This window comes from Loxodonta africana, chromosome 1 (assembly GCF_030014295.1).
Source record: "Loxodonta africana isolate mLoxAfr1 chromosome 1, mLoxAfr1.hap2, whole genome shotgun sequence".
Lineage (NCBI taxonomy): Eukaryota > Metazoa > Chordata > Mammalia > Proboscidea > Elephantidae > Loxodonta > Loxodonta africana.
Window position 1 is genome coordinate 19133851 of NC_087342.1, and position 15655 is coordinate 19149505.

General features: G+C 45.5%; 1 protein-coding gene across 6 annotated transcripts in view; it reads right to left on the minus strand.

The window, feature by feature from the left end:
* BDH1 (3-hydroxybutyrate dehydrogenase 1) overlaps nucleotides 1–15655 on the minus strand; it is a 64298-nt gene that overhangs the window by 37650 nt on the left and 10993 nt on the right. For all 6 annotated transcript variants that reach the window (XM_003412801.4, XM_064269269.1, XM_064269329.1 and 3 more), the window contains one exon: nucleotides 11876–12002. In XM_003412801.4, the coding sequence (XP_003412849.2) occupies nucleotides 11876–11958 (83 nt within the window). In that variant the 5' untranslated portion in view covers nucleotides 11959–12002. The remainder of the gene's footprint in view (nucleotides 1–11875; nucleotides 12003–15655) is intronic.

Here is a 15655-nt window from a genome sequence, read left to right on the forward strand (position 1 = left end):
AGAAAATCTGCCTGGGATTTTGATAGGAATTGCATTAAACCTGTATATCAACTTGGGGAGAATTGGCATACTGTGTGAGTCTTCCAATCCATGAACATAGTATGGATTTATTATGATCTTCTTTGATTTCTATCATCAGCATTGTATAGTTTTCAGCATATAAATTGTGTTTGTTTTGTTAGATTCCACCTAAGTATTTCTAAATACAACAAAGTATTTCTTTCTTTTGATCAATTGTAAGTGATATCACATATTTAATTTTTGTGTCCACATGTTCTATATGATTTTTATGTTTATCTTGTACCCTACAACCTTGAACTCACTTCCTAGTTCTAGGATTTGTGTGTGTGTGTGTGTGTGTGTGTGTGCAGATTCCTTAGGATTATTTATGTAGACAATCATGTCATCTGCAAATGCAGTTTTATTTCTTCCTTTCCAGTCTATATGCTTTTTATTTCCTTTTCTTACCTTATTGCACTAGCTAGCACTTCCAGCCCAATACTGAGTAAGAGTGGTGAGAGTATTGTTGCCTTATATCCAGTCTTAAAGGAAAACACATTCATTCTTTCACCATTAAGTATAGTGCTAGCTGTAAATTTTCTGTAGATGCTCTTTATCAAGTTAAGGAAATTTCTTTCTATGCCTATTTTTCTGAGACTTTTTATCATGGATGGGTGTTGAATTTTGTCAAATGCTTTTTCTGCATTGATAGACGTGATCACGTGATTTTTCTTCTTTGGCCTGTTAACATTATGGATTATATTGATTGATTTTCAAATATCAAACCATCCTTGCATCCTGTGAAAAACGTCATTTGGTCATGGTGTATTATTCTTTTAATACATTGCCGAATTGTGTTTGCTAATATTTTAGGATTTTTGCACTTATATTCATGAAGGATATTGGTCTGTAATTGTACTACCTTTGTCTGGCTTTGATATCAGGGTACTATTAGCTTCATAAAATGAATTAGGAAGTGTTACTGTTGGGTAGAGGTGGAGGTTGTGGCTCCCCACTAAGCTCCACTGATACCTCCCGGTCTGAGAGTAGCCAGAGTGCCTCCTTACTGCTCCTCATGTGGGGAGGGCGTACGGCCTCATTACTGCTAAGTGGTGAAGAAAGTCCTGAGTCTCTATTATGGATTGAATTGTGTCTACCAAAAATATGTGTTGTAAATCCTAACCCCTATGCCTGTGGTTATAATCCCATTTGGGAATAGGTTCTTTGTTATGTTAATAAGACAGGATTAGTGTAGAAGGTATCTTGAGTCAATCTCTCTTGAGATATAGAAGAGATTAAACAAGCAATCAAGGAAGAAGAGATGGGGGAAGGTAGATGCCAAGCCACATGGAGATCTCCAAGGAACCGAGAAGCAGAAGCTAAAGAGATAAGGACCTTCCCCTACAGCCAACAGAGAGAGAAAGCCTTCCCCTAGAGCCAGCACCCTGAATTCGGGCTCTTAGCCTCCTAAACTGTGAGAAAATAAATTTGTTTGTTAAAGATGTGGTGAAACCCATGTGAAATTGCACACTACAGATTAGTAAGTAAACACAAGTAAGCCCATGCGTATGTTGCTTGCTGGTTAATCCACCCCTGGCTATGGGACATCTCTACTCTGTCACATGGGGTTGCTATGAGTTGGAATCAACTTGATGGCACCCAACAACAATAACTGGAGGAGACAGGGGTGGGTAAAAGCTCATAACAAGGGAAAAGAGGTGGGAGATAGACTTTTTACTGTATACCATTTTGTACTATTTAAATTTTACACCATGTGAATATATTACCTATTCAAAATATTAAGTTCTTTTAAGCATTCATAGGAATGTTGGGTTCACTAGAAGGAAACATGGGTCCACCAAGAAACTCCTTTTCCTCTTGATCTGCCACAGAAGAGTCTCTTTGAGTTTTAAAAGCTTGTGCATGGATAGTCTCATGTGTCAGGATGATATGGTTAGTACATCCAAAGGTGGTGAAATGACTTTGCTGTTCTATGCTGTCAAGTCGAATCTCTTAGTGACCATATATGACAGAGTAGAACTGCCCTATAGGGTTTCCGAGGTTGTAGTCTTTATGGGAGCAGATTGCCAAGTCTTTTCTCTCGTGGAGCCACTGGGTGGGTTCAAACCGCCAACTTTTAGGTTAGCAGTCGAGCACTTAACCATTGTGCCACCAGGATTCCTAACCCACAGAGAATCACTCCATTTTCTTTTTTTTGAATATTTTATTGTGCTTTGGTGAAAGTTTACAGAGCAAATTAGTTTCCCGTTCAACAATTTATACACATTTTGTTTCGTGGTATTAGTTGCAATCCCCTCAATATACCACTCTACCCCCCTTCCTTCCTGGGTTTCCTGGTTCCATTAGTCCATCTTTCCTGCACATTCCTGCCTTCTGAATTTTGGGGGCAAATGCTGCCCTTTTGATTTCATATGGTTGATTGTTCTGAGGAGCACATTCCTCACAGGTGTTACTGTTCACTTTATCGTTTGGCTGAAAAATGATATCTGGGAGTGGGTTCTGTTCCAGGTTTGAACGACGGTGTCTAAGGGCCATAGTCTTGGGGGTTCCACCAGTCTCTATCAAATCAGTATGTGCAGTCTTTTTTATGAATTTGAATTCTGTTCTATGTTTTTCTCCCACACTGCCCAGGACCTTGCATTGTGATCCCTGTCAGAACAGTCAGTGGTGGTAGCTGGGCACCATCTGGTTCTTCTGGCCTCAGGCTAGTGAAGGTTGTGGTTCATGCAGTCCATTAGTCATGTGGACTAATTGTTTCCTGGAGTCTTTTTCTTTACTCTTCTTTGCTCCAAATGGGAAGAGACCAATAGTTGTATCTTAGATGGCCACTCACAAGCTTTTAAGATCCCAGGCGTTACTCACCAAAGTAGGATGTAAAGCATTGTCTTCATGGACTATGATATGCCAATTGACCAAATGTCTCCCAAGACTATGGTCTTAAGCCCTCAAACTCAGTCCCTCAAGGTGTTTGGTTATAGATAAGTTTTCATAACTTTGCCCCTGTGTGCTTTACTACATCTATGGATATATTTGCAGCACATACAAATATGTATGTAGAAATATCCTTTGCCAAAACCTATATATGCTCGTTGGTATGCCCCCATTCGCCATCCCACACCTGTTCACCTTACACATCGACCTATGTATCCAGTTGTGAACTGTTATTACTGCTATTGCAGAATTATGTATGTAATAGTATTCGCAGTTATTACCTTTTACTCTTGCGTACCTCCCAGTGTCTTCCTTTACCTCTGTCATGTTGTGCTGACATGCCCTTTGTCTCTCCCTTCACCCAAGTTAATACATGTCTACTCTCTAGTTGGTGCTCTCCCTTCCCTCCCCCTTCCACCCCTGGTAACCATCAAAGAATGTTTCCTTCTATGTGTAAACTTTTTCTTGACTTTTTATAATAGTGGTCTCATGTGATATTTGCTCTTTTGTGATTGACTTATTTCACTCAGCATAATGCCCTCCAGGTTCATCCATGCTGTGAGATGTTTTTGGATGTATTGTTATTCATTAACATTGCTTAGTATTCCATTGTGCATCTGTACCACAGTTTGTTTATCCATTCATCTGTTGATGGACACTTAGGTTGTTTCCATCTTTTTGTTATTGTCAACAATGCTGCGGTAAATATGGGTGTGCACATATCTACTCACATCATGGCTCTTATTTCTCTAGGATATATACCTATGAGCGGGGTTGCTAGATCATAAAGTCTATTTCTAACTTTTTAAGGAGGTGCCATACCATTTTCCATAGTGGTTGTAAAATTTTACAATCCCACCAGCAGCATATGAGAGTTTCAATCTCCCCACCTCCTTGCCAGCCTGTTGTTTTTTGTTTTTTTGATCACTGCCATTTTGCCAGGGTGAGATACCTCGTTGTTGTTCTCATCTGCATCTCTCTAATAGTTAATAATCGCATCTCTTCATGTATTTGTTGGCCGCCTGAATGTCTTCTTCAGTAAAGTGTCTGTTCGTGTCCTATGCCCACTGTTTAACTGCATTGTTTGCCTTTTTGTTGTTGAGGTATTGAAGTTTTCTATAAATTTTAGAGATTAGTCCCTTGCCAGGTATATCGTTGCCATAAATTGTTTCCCATTCTGTAGGTTACCTTTTTACTCTTTTTGGAAATCACTGCATTTTCTCACAACCCCAGGTGTTGCTCTGCAAAAAGAACAAGAGGTGTCCCTCCTGGAATAGATTATGTTTGTCCCCTGCCCCCGACTTAGTATTTCTTGACATTTAAAAACATTAGCAAAAAGCTTACAGCAAAAGATACAGCTTATTTCAGACTGACCTGCCACTAGATTTTCTCCAACCTACCTCTTCATTCTCACATATACCCATGTATTACATCAGGCTCTATCCGCTCATGCCAACTTGTACAGTCCAGATGTCAATGGCATGTTTCTACTTCTACACAGAGCACAAGACTCCATCCCTCCACACCTGACCCCAAACAGCAACCCTGACACAGTGGGCAACGCGAGGCTAAAAAGTGGCCAAGACGCTCCAGCTTGCATGAGAGTACCCTAGTGGGCACTCCTTGGCCTCTCAGCCTTTCCCTCCTGGTACTGCTGGGGTTGCCTCATCCTGCTCTTATTTCTTTTCTTCACTTTGGAGCTCCTGCAGTTACTACAGTATCCCTGGCTTAGAGGTGCTTCTCAGTTTGGAAGGGCCTTCAGTCTCAGGTGCTCCTTGGAAATTCTATGGGGCAGTTCTACTCTGTCCTATAGGGTCGCTATGAGTCAGAATCGACTTGACGGCAGTGGGTTGGGGTTTTTTTTTTTTTTCAGTCTCAGGGAGCCCCTGGTTGCTGCAATGGTTAGCACACTTAGCTGGTAACTGAAAGGTTGGATGTTTGAGTCCACGCAGATGCACACTGGAAAATAGGCCTGGTGATCTACTTTCAAAAAACAGTCACTGAAAACCCTGTGGAGCACGGTTCTCTCTGATACACATGGGGTCACCATGAGTTGGAGTCAACTCAAGGGCAACTAGTACCGATACTGGGTCTGGGAAGGCCTTAGCACCTCAATTCTCAAACTTTAGTTAACAAGTACCTGAGGAGCTTGTTAAAATGTAAACTCCAGGTCCCTCCTATTGATACTGTGATTCAGGAGGAAAGGGTAGCACCTGGGAATCTGCACCTTTAACCAAGCACCTCAGGTGATTCCAGTATAGTAGGTCCAGGTGAAGGGCTGGTAGATCTAGGTCCAGAGCAGTGGTTCTCAGGTTCTCCTTGCTGGTTCTTTATTAGAATCACTTGGGGATGTGAGAATGGTTTTATGGTTATGTTAGTAAGAAGAGCTCTTATTATTTAGAGATACATACTAAAATATTTACAAATGGAATATGATGTCCAGGATTGGATTCAAAATAATCCAGTAGGGGCTGGGGAAGGAGAATGGGTGGGGATACAGATGAAACAAGACTGACCATGAGCTGATATTGTTGATGCCTAGGTGGTAGGTATACCAGGGATCAATACATCTTTCTACTTCTGTATATGTTTGAAATTCTCCACAAAATAGTTTTAAAAGAGTTACCAGGAAAGCTTTATAAACAATCCCCATCCCTGGCCTCACCCCTGACCAATTAAATCAGAATCTCCAGGGGTAGGGTACAGGGATTTCTCTTCCCACAGTGCTCTAGGTGACTCTAATCTGCAACCAGGGCTGAAAACCACTGCTGGGAAGGGGGAAAAAGGACTTTTTGAGCCTCTTGAGTGCCAAGTATCTCTGGGGATAAAATCAGCTCTAGGCCACAGCCTAGCTCAGCTGCAGCAGACAGTGCTGTTTGCCCTCCAAAACCCATTCTTCTCATCTGTTTCACTGTCAATCTGGACTTTATCTGGGGGTAGCAATGTTCCCCAACCCTTTCCAGACTATAGGCTAACTAGTGGTCATGTGACCTGCTCCTGGTTAATGAGGTACAAGCAGAATTCTGCAATGATTGCTAAGAACATTTTGCTTTCCAAATACAAGGGCTGCTCTGTTTCCCTTCCTCCATGTTGCTTTGCTTCTTCCTGTCTGGACTGAGGCTGGAGGTGCAGGCGCATCATGGGACCTTGTGGGTGAGAGCTGCCCTCAGGACGGCAGATCAGAAAAAAGGAGCCCGGGTCCCCTGAAGCCACACTAGCCCTGAACTCTGCTCTTAATGTGATGCAAACCTAACATCACCGAGCAGGGCTGCGTGCTCTGAGGGCTTAAGCCCAGGCCCATGATATAAAATAGTGTGTATTTCCCAGGAGGGTCCCCTCTGCCCAGGAGGGTCCTGCAGTGGCAGCAAGCAGATTACACCAACAGCTATGCCCGTCTCTCAGGCGGTACAAGTTAAACTCAGGAGCGTCAGGAAACATCCTGAAGGGTAGAATTCCAAAGGGGTGGCCGCCAGATTCAGAGGAGTCAAGCTTCCTGATTTCTGTCCTGGCCCAGAAACAAAACGAGAACAGGTGGAGGAGGTGCAGTCTGGCACTTCCCCAAGGGCCTGTGGAAGAACGTGGCTTCCAGAAACTTTCTGGGCCACCTTTTTGAGATGCCATGCCATGCTTGCCAGGGCATTCATTCTGGCTGCTTCTCCTCTTCAGTCTGAGTATCACTTTTGTTCCTGCCATGACAAATCGGCAACAATCAGAATCCCAGCCTTCTGGTGAGAGGGGTCACGAGGCAGTTTGACAGGCTGAATCTAACAAGATGGGGTTTCAGGGGACAAGTGGCAGTGTCACAAGTGCAGTTTGGGAGAAATACAGCCTCACAGCAGCACCTGTGGAGAAAGTTTAGTCTGGTCGACCATAAATCACAAGTGGGATGTGGTTGCCCGAAGAAGCTGTGTGAGCATAGGCTGGGCAGGAAAGAACCTAGGCTGAGGGAGGCAGAAGCGCTTCTGCATTCTGCCTGGGCAGGCTGCCCCTGGGCTACTGCGCGTCCCGCCCAGGCAAGCAGAGCTCAGCATGGGGGCTGAGTCAGCCAGTATGCGTAATCAGGATCCAGGAGGTGGCATCCTGGATGGGGAACTTATCTGCAAGTCACTTAGGAGACACCAAAGCCTCTGGACACAGCCAGAAATCCAAAATCTGAGGGCCATGCTGAGCCAGGACGCAAAATGGGTGGTCAGATGATGGGACACGGGCAGGGGGCAGCATCGGGCCACCAGGTGAGGTTTGCATACGGACAGTTGCATGTGTCCTGGGTGACTCGTTCTCTGGGTCATATAAACAGTGGTAGGTGTTCAGCTCCGGGCACCACATTTTAATAAGGAGCACAGGCCACATAGGAGGGAGGGAGGAGGGATACCTGGATGCTGTGTGGAAAAACCATGTGAGATAATGAAAAAACTTGCAGATGGATCAGAGAAGATGCGGTGGGTAGATATTGGGGGTAACGTAACCATGTGCCTTCAAATATGTCATCATGAGGATATATGGGGATGAAGGATCAACTTGTTCAGTATGAATACAGAGGGCAGACCCAGGAACAAGAGGCAGCATTTAGAGAAGAATGATTTCTGCTTGATATAAAGAAGATCTTTGTAATAGAGCTGTCCAAGAACAGGAGGTTTCCAAAGACCACCCGTTGCCGTCGAGTCGATTCCGACTCATAGTGACCCTATAGGACAGAGTGGAACTGCCCCACAGAGTTTCCAAGGAGCCCCTGGTAGATATGAACTGTTGACCTCTTGGTTAGCAGCTGTAGCACTTAACCACTACACAACCAGGGTTTCCTTCCAAAGACTGGAGATACTCAAATGGAAGCTGTAAGGCCTATTATTGAGGATGTTATTGACAGGATTTACCTCCAGATGGCGTTAGAGTATGAAGCCCTTCCAACTGAGGGCCTCATAGTCTAATTTTCCAACTGAGATTCAAGTAAACTGATGAAGCTAAAGATTTTCCCCAACCACAGAGGCCTGCCTGACCTGTCTAAGCCCAGGCACAGTGGTTGCCCACCGTTTCCTCTTCCTTCACACACCACTTCCCTGACCCCTACTGACACTTTCACCCCGAGGACATTTAATGTACTTAACACTCAGATCTGTTCCTACCACACTTTCCCTCTGCCCCGAACACCCTAACCTAGTTATTTCTACAATCCACCCAAAAGACCCTCAAATGAGCCAGAAGCTAACCTAATGCCTCATTTCTCTTTAATTTGAGGATAAACCTCTGTAAGGAGCCTTGGTGGTGCAGTGGTTAAGAGCTCAGCTGCTGACCAAAAGGCTGGCAGTTCAAATCCACCAGCTGCTCCTTGGAAACCTATGGAGCAGTTCAACTCTGTCCTAAAAGGGTTGCCATGAGTTGGAATTGACTCCATGGCAACGGGTTTGGTTTTGGTTTTGGGATTACTTTCTCCTCTATAAAATCAACTCCAGGAATCTCTAAAAGCCATTTATTTTTTTAATTTTAATGTGCTTATAAACCAGAGACTCCATCAGCCTGAGATCAGAAGAATTAGATTGTACCCAGCTACCATCAATGACTGACCTGACAGGGAACACAACAGAGAATCCCTAGTGGAGCAGGAGAAAAGCGGGATGTAGACCTCAAATCTAGTAAAAAGACCAGACGACTTCATGGTCTGCCCGAGACTGGAAGGACCCCAGAGGTCATGGCCCTGGAACTCTCTGTTAACCCAAAACTAGAACCATTCTCGAAGCCAACTCTTCAGACAAAGATAAGACTGGACTATAGGACAAAAAATGACACTGGTGAAGTATGCTTCTTAGTTCAAGTAGATACATGAGACTATGTGGGCAGCTCCCATCTGGAGGCAAGATGAAAAGGCAGAGGGTGACAAGAGGGTGGAGAGGAGTGTGCTGTCACATTGTAGGGAGAGCAACTAGGGTCACATAACAACGTGTGTATAAGTTTTTGTATGAGAAACTGACTTGAACCGTAAGCTTTCACTTTATAGCACAATAAAAAAATTTTAATGTGCTTTAGGTGAAAGTTTACAGTGTAAATTAGTTTCTCATTCAAAAATTTGTACACAAATTGTTTCGCGACTTGGTTGCAATCCCCGCAATGTCAGCACTCTCCCCCTTCCCACCCCTGGTTCTCTGTGTCCATTCATCCCGTTTTCCTGTCCCTCCCTGCCTTCTCATCTTGGTTTTTGGGCAGGTGTTCCATACACTTGACTGATCTAAAAGCACATTCCTCGTGTGTGTTACTGTTTTATAGACCTGTCTAATCTTTGGCTCAAAGGTAAACCACAGGGGTGGCTTCAGTTCTGAGTTAGCAGGGTATCTGGGTGTCACAGTCTTGGAGGTTCCTCCAGTCTCTGTCAGACCAGTAAGTCTGGTCTTTTTTTATGAATTTTAATTTTGTTCTGTAATTTTTTTCCCGCTCTGTCCAGGACCCTCTATTGTGATCCTTACCAGAGCGGTTGGTGGTGGTAGCCAGGCACCATCTAGTTCTTCTGACCTCAGGCTCTGGTTCATGTGGTCCATTAATCCTTTGAACTAATATTTTCCTTGTGTCTGTGGCTTTTTTCACTCTTCTTTTCTCCAGACAGCATGGGACCAATACATGTATCTTAGATGGCCACTCACAAGCTTTTAAGACCCCAGATGCTATTCACCAAAGTAGGATGTAGAACATTTTCTTTATGAACTATGCTATGCCAATTGACCTAGCTATCCCCCAAGACCATGGTCCCCCAGTCCTCAGCCCAGTAACTCAGTCCCTCGAGGTGTTCGGATGTGTCTATGAAGCTTCCATAACCTTGCCTTTGTCAAACTGTGCTCACTTCCCATATGCTGTGTGCTGTCTTTCCCTTCACCAAAGTTAACACTTGTTTCTAAAAGTCATTTTTGAAGCAGATTTGTCATTTCAATGAATCATTCACTGAAAAAAAAAAAAAATTGCAGTAAATCTCCTTCTTTCAAAAGCCCTACCACAGAGCCAGGTTTTGTTCCCTCTGGAGTGGCAATGGCCTTGAAATGAACAGCCCAGGAAGGGCCATTTGAACTCTTCTCAAATGATGCCCTCCAGCAGTTGAAGCCCCATCTCCAACCAAGCTTCTCTATCCTGTAGAAATGCTTTTAAGTAAATGTTGCCAAAAGCCTATATTATATGTTTTTCTAAACATGTTTAAAAAAAAAAAAAAAACATGTTTAGTGGCACAGAAAATATCAATTTTCTAGCTGCTGGGACTTTACATTTAACCTGACGATTTCACTCCCCTCAGTAAACAGGGGACACCTGTAGTTCTAGGTGACACAAATAGTTAAGCACTCGCCTACTAGCCAAAAGGCTGATGGTTCTAACCCACCCAGCGGCACCTCAGAAGACAGGCCTGGTGATCTGCTTCCGAAAGGTCACAGCCTTGAAAACCCTGTGGAGCGGTTCTCCTCTGCACACACGGGGCTGCCCTGAGTTGGATCCCACTCAATGGTAACTAACAAGGACAGGAAGAAAAACGTGTTTATTTTTTCTCTTGCTCTTTGGCTGCAAAAGAGGAAAACAGGGTAACAGGGGACACTGAATCCCCCGGAAAGGCAATTCCAGAAGCTCCCAAAGAAGAACAGCAGTTTGTTTAATTTGTACATAATGTTTCTTCTGGAGTCCCGTTGGGACAGTGATCAAGAGCTACAGCTGCTAACCAAAAGGTCGGCCGTTGGAATCCACCAGCTCCTCCTCGGATGCCCTACGGGGGAGTTCTGCTTTGTCCTATAGGGCTGCTACGAGGCAGAATCAACTTGATGGCAACGAGTTGGGGTAATGCTTCCTCTAACTGACACATAAACAATTCAGTGAAGACTCAGGGCATTTTAGTTAACTGATTTCATGTGTTTTTAAAAAAGGCAGTTACCCAAGCGATCAAGGTAATGCCACACATCAACATCATGTGCCTACTGATGTGATGCACTGGGAAGGACACATCACTCCTGTGGGATCCGTGCCAAATGCATACAACCTGAGTCTAAATCCAAGGAAACGTCACACAAAACCCAACTGAGAGACCGTCTAAAGTCCGAATGTAAACCTGAGGAAACATCACACAAAACCCAACTGAGAGACAGTCTAAAGTCTGAATCTAAACCCGAGGAAACATCACACAAAACCCAGCTGAGAGACAGTCTAAAGTCTGAATCTAAACCTGAGGAAACGTCACACAAAACCCAACTGAGAGACCGTCTAAAGTCCGAATCTAAACCTGAGGAAACGTCACACAAAACCCAACTGATAGACAGTCTAAAGTCCAAATATAAACCTGAGGAAACGTCACACAAAACCCAACTGAGAGACAGTCTAGAGTCCGAATCTAAACCTGAGGAAACATCACACAAAACCCAACTGAGAGACAGTCTACAGTAACCAACCAGTACTTTTCCAGAGTGGCAAGATCATGAACGGTAGAGACTGAAGGACTCTCCCTGACAGGAAGAGACTAAGGAGACACGACGAATAACTGCAATGTGGGATCCTGGACTGGACTCTGGACCAGAGAAAGGACACTGTGGGACATCTGACAAAATCTGAATCAGGTCTGTAGATTAGTTACTAGTATTATATCAATGGTAACTTCCTGGTTTTGATCATTGTGCTATGGTTTCAAAAACCGTTAACATTTGGGGAAGTTGGGTGAAAGGTATATAGGAAACCTTTGCTCTCGTTTTGCAGATAAAAAGTGTCCAGAGAACACATTTGTAAAAAAGCAGTTGTGAAATATATGCTTCTTTGGCCTATGAATCTGGGGAGGTCTCTGCCTTCTGTGGACGCCTTTGAATTTCCTTTGCTGGTAAACAGCTGGAGAGTTGAGAGACATCTTTGAGAGTCAGGCCTTATCACGAGCTGCAACATCCATGTGTGACCCTCAAGGACACCTCCACCAACAGTTTCTTACCTTGCTCCATTTTCTCTAGCATAGAAACTCAGGGTTTTCCCTGGGAGCTGTGACAGAGGTCTGGAGAGGCGGGCAGTCAACATTGTGGCAACAGCCGGTAGAATGATCAGCTTCCTCCTGGCAGGCTCTGAAACACAAAATGCGCCTTAGCGTGACCTTGTTACCTTCAGATATTTAGGCAGGAGAGGACATTTTCCCCCAGGTTGTAAGAGTCAAACTGGGCTCTGTCTGTTCTGCCCAGGTCCAGGCATGGTACCAGTCCCCCCACCCCACAGCCTGATGTGATGGAAAGATTCAGGAGACTGGAGTGCCTGGCTTCTGGTTTTGACTGTGTCCCAACTCACTGGGCAACCCTGGACAAGCCATCACCCATTTGTAATATGAGCAGGCTGGACCAGACCAGTGATCTCCAAGCCAGGCCGAGCAGCAATCACCTGGGAACTCCTAACCCCGTGGGGATCCTGACTCAGAGAGTGCCGGTTCCCTCATGCTAGTTGTTCCCCATGTCCAGCAAACATCTGATGACCCAGGGCATCAGCCTTCACTCTCAGTTTGCTCACATGTCTCTTCAGGCAGCTCTTCCAGCCCTGTGCCATGTATCACTGGACTCAACTCTCTACCTCTCTCCCCTCACCCCACCAAACATGTGGTCTGTCTCTGAGGAGCAGCTGAATTTATCAGCAACCCTTCACACTGCTAACTCATTAAAGCATGGGGACTGGAGCTTGGAAATAATGAGACTCTTTAATCAACCCAAAACACACACACATTCCCCTCCACCTCAGGCTACCCAAAAACCCTGCTACATTGACCTTATTGCAGCAAGGTCACATATCACTCAGTGTCACCTTAAGTCTACTTGGCACCATGACTAAACCCAAAAACCCAAACCCATTGCTGTTGAGTCAATTTCAACTAATAGCAACCCTATAGGACAGAGTAGAACTGTCCCGCAGGGGTTCCAAGGCTGTAAATCTTTATGGACCTTGGGGGACAACTTAGTCAATTGGCATAACACAATTCACAAAGATTATGTTCCATATCTGAGTTTGGTGAGTAGTGTCTGGGTCTTAAAAGCTTGTAAGCAGCCATCTAAGATACACCTTTTTTTTAAATTGTACTTTAGATGAAGTTTACAGAACAACTAGCTTCTCGTTAAACAATTAATACACAGATTGGTTACCAAACCCACGGCATGTCAACACTCTCCCCCTCTCCACCTTGGGTTCCCTATTACCAGCTTTCCTGTTCCCTCCTGCCTTCTAGTCCTTGCCCCTGGGCTGGTGTGCACCTTTAGTCTTGTTTTGTTTTATGGGCCTGTCTAATCTTTGGCTGAAGGGTGAACCATTACTGAGCTAAAAGGGTGTCTGGGGGCCGTACTCTTGGAGTTTTTCCAGTCTGTTAACCAGCAAGTCTGTTTTTTTGGGGGGGGAGTTAGAATTTTGTTCTACATTTTTCCTAAGATACAATTATTGGTCTCTACTTGTATGGAACAAACAAGAATGAAGGAAATCAAAGGCTCAAAGAAGAAACTAGTCCATGGGACTAATAGCTCACATGAACCACAACCTCTTAAAACCTGAGACCAGAAGAACTAGATGGTGTCCGGCTACCACTACTGACCATTCTGACCAGGTACACAATAGAAGGTCCTGGATAGAATGGGAGAAAAATGTAGAACAAAATTCAAATTCCTAAAAAGGCCAGGCCTACTGGACTGATAGTGCTTAGAGGATCCCTGAGGCTACTGCCCTAAAATGCCCTTTGAAATTGGAATTGAAGCTATTTCTGCAGATCAAGTTTCAGCCAAATTATAGACTGACTTATAAAATAAACAGTATCACCCATGAGTAATATGCTCCCTTAAACAATTAACTATATGAGACCAAATGGTCAACAGTTACCCAAAAGCAAAGATCAGAAGGCAAAAAGGGGTAGGGGAAGCTGGATCAATGGAAATAGAACAAACAGAATGGAAATAATGAGAATGCTGACATATTGTAAAAATTGTACCCAATGGCACGGAATAATTTGTACAAAAATTTTTAAAGGGGAGCCTAATTTGTAATGTAAATGTCCACCTAGAACAAGATAAAATATTTTTTACAAAAATCTTTACGAAGCAGACTGACCACATCTTTCACCTGTGGAGCAGCTGGTGGGTTTGAACTTCTGACCTTTCCGTTAATGGATAAGTGCTTAACCACTGTGCCACCAGGGTTCCTAGGACCAGGACTAGTCCTGTATTATTATTTACCTGTTGATCAGTGTGTGTATTAGCTACCCTCCCTGTTCTGGTTGATAGTGCTTCCTCGAGGAAAGAATGGGAGGCCAGGAGGTAGTTGAACAGGGCACCTAAGAGTCTGGGGGAGTTGTTCTTTGCCTGGGAAATCGGCTCTAGCCTCCTCTTTGTACACCTAACTCTAGTGTCATAGTGTTCTTATGAGTAATAAGGTATTGTGTGAGAAACAGCTCCTCCCCCTGCCTGTTTGCTGCCACCCCAAACCTAACCCATAATCACCTACCTGGGCCAACAAGTCAATGATAAGGTCATAACTAACTCCTACAGTGTTTATGGCAGGAGGCAGGTGCAAGCATTTAATCTGCTCATTTCTTAGGAAAGAAAAACAAGCAGGGATCTCCTTGGTTTCTGGACCAGGCAGTCGACTCCTGCCTGCTTCCACAACTGCTCCCACTCACCACAGTCCACTCTCAGCACTGCCGCCACTCACCACAGTCCACTCTCAGCACTGCCGCCACTCACCACAGTCCACTCTCAGCACTGCTCCCACCCACCACAGTCCACTCTCAGCACTGCCGCCACTCACCACAGTCCACTCTCAGCACTGCCGCCACTCACCACAGTCCACTCTCAGCACTGCCGCCACTCACCACAGTCCACTCTCAGCACTGCCGCCACTCACCACAGTCCACTCTCAGCACTGCCGCCACTCACCACAGTCCACTCTCAGCACTGCCGCCACTCACCACAGTCCACTCTCAGCACTGCCGCCACTCACCACAGTCCACTCTCAGCACTGCCGCCACTCACCACAGTCCACTCTCAGCACTGCCGCCACTCACCACAGTCCACTCTCAGCACTGCCGCCACTCACCACAGTCCACTCTCAGCACTGCCGCCACTCACCACAGTCCACTCTCAGCACTGCCGCCACTCACCACAGTCCACTCTCAGCACTGCCCCCACCCACCACAGTCCACTCTCAGCACTGCCGCCACTCACCACAGTCCACTCTCAGCACTGCCGCCACTCACCACAGTCCACTCTCAGCACTGCCGCCACTCACCACAGCCCACTCTCAGCACTGCCCCCACTCACCACAGCCCACTCTCAGCACTGCCGCCACTCACCACAGCCCACTCTCAGCACTGCCGCCACTCACCACAGCCCTCTCAGCACTGCCGCCACTCACCACAGCCCACTCTCAGCACTGCCGCCACTCACCACAGCCCACTCTCAGCACTGCCGCCACTCACCACAGCCCACTCTCAGCACTGCTCCCACTCACCACAGCCCACTCTCAGCACTGCCGCCACTCACCACAGTCCACTCTCAGCACTGCTCCCACCCACCACAGTCCACTCTCAGCACTGCTCCCACCCACCACAGTCTACTCTCAGCACTGCTCCCACCCACCACAGTCCACTCTCAGCACTGCTCCCACTCACCACAGCCCACTCTCAGCACTGCTCCCACTCACCACAGTCCACTCTCAGCACTGCCGCCACTCACCACAGTCCACTCTCAGCACTGCTCCC